Consider the following 5,570-nt stretch of genomic DNA (forward strand, 5'->3'; position numbering starts at 1 on the left):
AATCGCCCCGCCCCCCCCCCCCCCCCCCCCCCCCAATCAATTTGAGACCCCACTTGGGAAACACTGGCACTCGGTTTCGGACGGCAGAAAAACAGCAGAGATTCTTCTGTTGCAAACACCTGCGGGAGGGCCGGGGGGGCGGGGTTTGGACCCCCCTGGGCATCCAGGTATTTTCCACCTCTGCATTGATCTGGAGAACCAGATTTGCACCCAGTGCAGCACCCTTGAAAGGATCTCCACCTCTCCAAACCCTGCCCGATCCCTGCCATCTCCTTCCCCTCTCCCACAAGCTTGGTGAGATGCCACATGCCCAGGGCTCACCGGGCCCAGCCACAAAGAGCAGAAAGTGGAGAAAAATCAGGTCCTGGCTTCAACCCCAGGGCCTGGCTCTTCCCCCGGGGGATCCCCAATGGCTTTGTGCCAGATCAGCCTGGCTCTATGTCTCAGGGGCTGGTTTTACCCCCCAACCCGGGCGGGAGGGGGCTTGGCGGAGGCTGGCCCACGCTGCGCTCAGCTCTTCCTTGAGAGTAAGTACATTAGCCAGCCTCAATTGATGTCAAGCCGCCGTTAATTGCCTCTCCTCGTTACGCTAATAACTCTAATCACTCATAATGATTTTCACATTCCAGCGCGCCGCTCCGGCCCCCCTGCCCTTGCCCGCTCCATTAGGACCCCAGCTCCCCACACACCATAAATCAGGCTCAACGGCCCCGGGCTCCATGATGGATGGGCCTGCAGGGGGGGGAAGGCGAATGGCTCGGGGGGTTCCCGGTCTTTCTGCAAAGGAAGGGGAAGGAGATGGGGGTGGGACCCGTGGGGAAATGTGGCAGAGACCCCAGGTGCTCCCTCCCATGGCCACCAGGGTTGGAAGGGCAACCTGTTAACCCAGGGTCCTGCCTGGATCCCTGCATTAGATCACAAATACAGGGGCCTCAGGAGATCACAGGATCGAGCCTGTGACCTCGGTGCATGCACATGGCCTCAGCGGTGTTATCCCGAGGGGCAAGAGGGCACCCCCAGAGGCAGGGGGTGGATGCTCTCCCATTGCCATGGCAACTTGGGATGCTGAGACCTAGCAAACTCCTCTTCAAGACCCACTCCCCCCAGCTCTCTAGCTCTGGGTCACAGCTTCCTCCTGCAGACCCTCACCCACGAGAGAGCAGGGAGCCCCTAGCTCTGGGCACTGCCCCTGAAACAACCTGTCCCCTGCTCCACTTCAACACGGGCAAAGAGATGATGGAGAAACCCAGCTGGCCTCTCCCCCCCATTCCCCCAGCTGGGACAAAAACATTGTTCAGGGACCGTTAAGCATCACTTCAATTGTGCCTCATTAGAGCAAAGAGGCCTCTCCAGCTCCCCCCACTCCCCGCAGCTCCTGATGGCAGCAAGGACCAGAAAAGAAGTGGGGGAAGGAGCTCCTAGGTCAAGTGCATCAGAGCAGCTCTGGGCTTGTGGAGCACAGGGCAGCAGGGGCTGGGCCCCCAGGGCCTGATCTGGGCAGAAAACCCAGCTGGGGGGAGCGGCAGGGGAGGGGGGTGTTTTTCCACCAGGAATCTGGACAGATGCTTGTCCCCTCCTTGCAAAACCATCTGAGCTCCGGCAGCCACAAGCTGCCGGGGTCTGGGGTCCAGGCCTGCCAGCAGTGGGGTCTCGGGAAGGTTTGCACCCTGCCCGCAGGTCCTGGCCCATTCCCACTGCTCCTGCAGCAGTCACAACTGGGCCAAAAACTCCTAGGCAGTTGCAAAGCAGCTGGTGACCAAAAGCAAATCCCAGAAGTCCCCGTCAAAGCACTTGCCTCAAACCCCTCCTGCCTGCCACTCACCGGTGATGGATGAATTGCTCGAGTATTTTCCTGCATCAAAACCTGGGTGAAAACAAAGAGGCGGCCTCTTCTGTGGGTGCCTCCAGTCCAATGGGGGTTGCCTTTGGTCTAAACCGGTTGAGACCCCCTGGTCTGAGCTGTTCCACAGAGCTGGGGCTGTTTGTACAGCACCTGACACTACAAGAGGAAAGGGGCTTGTACAAGGCTTGTGCCTCCAGGGCTTTGTTTCAGGGCACAATTGGCACAAATACCCACTCACCGGTGGGGGTAAAACTATTCCCCACCCCTCACCAGCTCACGCCTCTGCTTCTGGATGTCCCATATCCTACACTGCCTGCTGCTGTTTCCCCAGTGCCTCCCGCTCTGGGGATGCCCCCACAGGTGCCTTCCCTTAAAGCCCCAGCTCCCAGAGTACTGTGGCAACGTGCACAGCTCAGCTGCCATTGCAATACAGTACAATGCTGATCCCAGCTGAAAAGCACAATCCCTCCAGGCTCCAAGTGCAGCCAGGACCACCCCAGGACCCCGGCCCTGCCACTTTCAGGTGCAAGCCCAGACCTGGAAAGCAGCAGGGGCTCTCTTACGGCCACGTCTCTCCGTGCCCAGGTGGGCTGAGCACTGGCCCCATCTCCCTGCAAACGGCCCAGCGCGCTGAGACATGGCAATCAATAACCCGCTCTTATTCAGAGGCATTAATAACGGCATCCCTCCCCTGGCCTCCACACCAAGTGCATTAGCCCTGACCACAGGGCCGCAGGCAGCGCGAGCCACTGATGCATGGAGGGACAAGGGAGACCAATAGCTTCTCCCTGGTCGTATTTTCCGAGCCGCGGAGCAAGGAAAAGATCCCCCAGGGTGGGGATTTCTGAGCTTTCAAAAGCACAAGAGAAAATCTTTCCGGGAAAGATGGGCCCGGGTGCTGAAAGAACAGGATTTCCAGCTTCAAGAGAGGTTTCCAGATTCTGGTTGCTGTCCCTGAGAAACCCAGATTACTCTGGGTTTGGGCTGCGGCAGTCCAGCAGCAGGGGCTGGGAGTCAGGACTCCTGGGCTCTTTCCCCTGCCACACTGCGGGGGGAATGGGATCTGGCAGCAGAGCAGGGGACTCAGCATCAGGACTCCTGGGTTCTCCTTTGCTCAGACTCAGGGCAGCATTTGGCTCGTGCCTCGGTTTCCCTACCTGCAGAGGCAGCAGCAAGGCCGTGGGGCTCCTGGCTCCGCTGCCCAAAGAGTCAATTATTAGTTATGGTAACGGCCGGCCTGCCTGGAAGGCCCCGGCAGCCCCAGGCAGGGGGACCCCTGACTTCATGGGTTTTGTGGGCAGCCCTAGCAGCTGTCAGGCAGAACAGGCACCTGGGCCCCTGCCAGCTCTCGCTCTGCGCGGCCGCTAAGTGCCCCAGGGCTGTGGCTCGTGCAGCAGCTCGAGCCAGGCCTGCCCTTTAAATAAACTAGGGCACGCTAGAAGGGGAACCCAGGAGTCCGGCTGGGCCGGAGCAGCCAGGATGAGGTCTGAGCTGTGAAGCCACAGAGGCTGTGAGAGCAAAGGCAGCCGGCAGCACGAGAGCCAACGCGAGTCTTCTGTGGTCAGCGGAGCTGGAGCCAGGACGCCTGGGTTCCCTCCTTGCCCCCTTGGCCACGAGCAGAGCCCAGCTTCCTGGCCTGCAGGGCGGGGGCGGGGGCGAGGCCGGGTCCCCACAGGGCTGTGAGAGGCTTCATTAATTAATGCTTGTAAAGTGCTTGGAGACTCAGGGGCACAGAGCGGCACATGGTGGGGCATCAATCACCCCGGAGCGCAGGGCCTGGCGCAGCCGTAAATCTCCCTCTGCCTCTCGCTGCTTTTCCCCAGCGCTTCATCAAATGCCCATTAGCGTCCGGCAATCGATCCACGCGGCCAGGAGGGGATGGTGGCAGAGTCCCCGATACAAGAGAGATGCCCAGGCCTGACTGGAGACCCCAACTTGCACCCTCTGTACCCCCCGGCAAGGGAAACAGCTCTGGGGGGAGGGAAATCAGCCCCTGCTGTAGGGGGTAATGAGTGGAGAGAAGGGGAAGGGGGTCCCAGCATAGTGCTAGGGGTCACCGACTACCGCTGGTGGAGGGGATCCATCCATCTCACCTGGGTCCCCGCCAGCCCAGGCATGGGAGGAGCAAGTGGAGTGGGCCCCAGTAGCCTTCAGACTGGTGGCTCTGGCCACATCAGGCCCGCAGGATCCCAGCTGGAGGGAGCTCCCAGGCACCAGCTGCGCCATCCTGTTCCCCGAACTCAAGGGGAAGAAGGTTTTCCACCCCCAGGGACAAGCTGGAGGAAGCAATAAGCCCCTGCCTATATCCGCTGGGCGCCCACATAAGAGCTTTGATGGGGACTTTGGAAAGAAGGTTGTAATGGGGGGAGGCATCAATCACGGCCAGGAAGCCCGGCAGAGAGAACAGCACCAGCCCTGCTGCATCACGCAGAGGCTTGACCAGGCCCCTTGCTCCGGCCAAGTGGATCCAGGACTTGAGCGAAGCAAACCCCGGGTCCCGAGCAGCCCCGCATCAGCAGCGCCAGCTCTGCGGCGGTGATGGGCCCTGCACCGCGAACGTGCCAGTGTGCCCGCCAAGGACATGCTTCTCGCCGCGGCGAAGATGGCGTGGATACGTGCCAGCCTGCTACTTACAGGGAAAACTTCCGCGGGGCTGGCAGCCTCCGGCAACCCTGCCCTGCTCAAAAACTGGGGGGCAGAAAGGAGGGTCAGGAACATGCCCCCACCCACCCCCATAATGACCCTGCTGGCCTGGCCACGATGCAAAACAGCCACATGCTTGGGGTGAAACGAATTTAGAGGGGACTCAGCAAGGCAGGAGAGGGTGCTAGGTGCTGTACGCTGGGCCAGCCCCTTTCCAGGCTCCGGCACTGCAGCTCCACTTACTGCCAGCTGCTTTGGCACTGCCCAGGTCCCTTCCCCACTCGGCAACTGGTTCATGGGTAACAAGGGCTTGGCTGCCACGAGCTCCCGGGTCCAGGCCCTCGCGATCAGCAGGGTGAGGGTAAGTCTCCCTGGGCAAGCCAGGCGGCTCACAGCCCCTGGAGCAATGCCAGAGACCCTTTGCTGCCTGTTCTGCAGATGCCAATCACCTGGGCTCCACGAGGCCCCTGATGACTGATAGAAAAGTGCTGGCTTGGGGGGAAAAAAAGAAATCTTTCCACTGACTTCACTGCAGGCTTAATGCACTGCCCGGTCTGGGCTGTGAGGAGGGGCCCGGCTGCCCTCCTGCGCGTGTCATGGGCACCATACTGCTACGGGGTTGGAGGATTCTCCTCGGCACAGCCCCAGCCTTCGTTCTCCCTGGCTGTGAGTGTGCAAAGGTGCTTCCCTTCCCATCACGAGCTCCTCACAAGAGGGGCCAGGTCCAGCTACAGCCCTATAAGTACCCCCCAACCCCCACCCTGGCCCTGCCTGGTCCCCGCAGCCCCCAGCTTCCCGATCCCAGGGCTGCATTTGGCAGCAGCAGCAGGACCCGAGGCCCAGGAGAGTTTTCCAGCGAGCAGAGCCGTTAATTACCTCATTGTCAGAGTCCATTACCACTCCCCCCGGAGCCCCCGCGCCAGAGATGAAATGGAGAAACTGCTGGGGGGATCAATCCATGCTAAACGCTTCAGGGACCGCAGGGGTGGTGATGGTGGGAGGGGGTCACCGTGCTGCGCTCTTAACCCTTCAGCGGATGGCACGGGCGAGGGGGCTGGGACCCCGCTTGCTGCCAATCCCGGGC

General features: G+C 61.0%; 1 protein-coding gene across 1 annotated transcript in view; it reads right to left on the bottom strand.

Moving 5' to 3' along the window:
• PEAR1 (platelet endothelial aggregation receptor 1) overlaps window positions 1-4,069 on the bottom strand; it is a 30,706-nt gene extending 26,637 nt beyond the window's left edge. Inside the window, exon 1 of the mRNA XM_006032605.3 lies at window positions 3,937-4,069. Coding sequence (XP_006032667.3) covers window positions 3,937-4,069 — 133 coding nt within the window. The remainder of the gene's footprint in view (window positions 1-3,936) is intronic.
• Window positions 4,070-5,570: the final 1,501 nt, after the last annotated feature.

This window comes from Alligator sinensis, unplaced genomic scaffold (genome assembly GCF_000455745.1).
Source record: "Alligator sinensis unplaced genomic scaffold, ASM45574v1 scaffold811_1, whole genome shotgun sequence".
NCBI classification, from domain to species: Eukaryota; Metazoa; Chordata; order Crocodylia; family Alligatoridae; genus Alligator; species Alligator sinensis.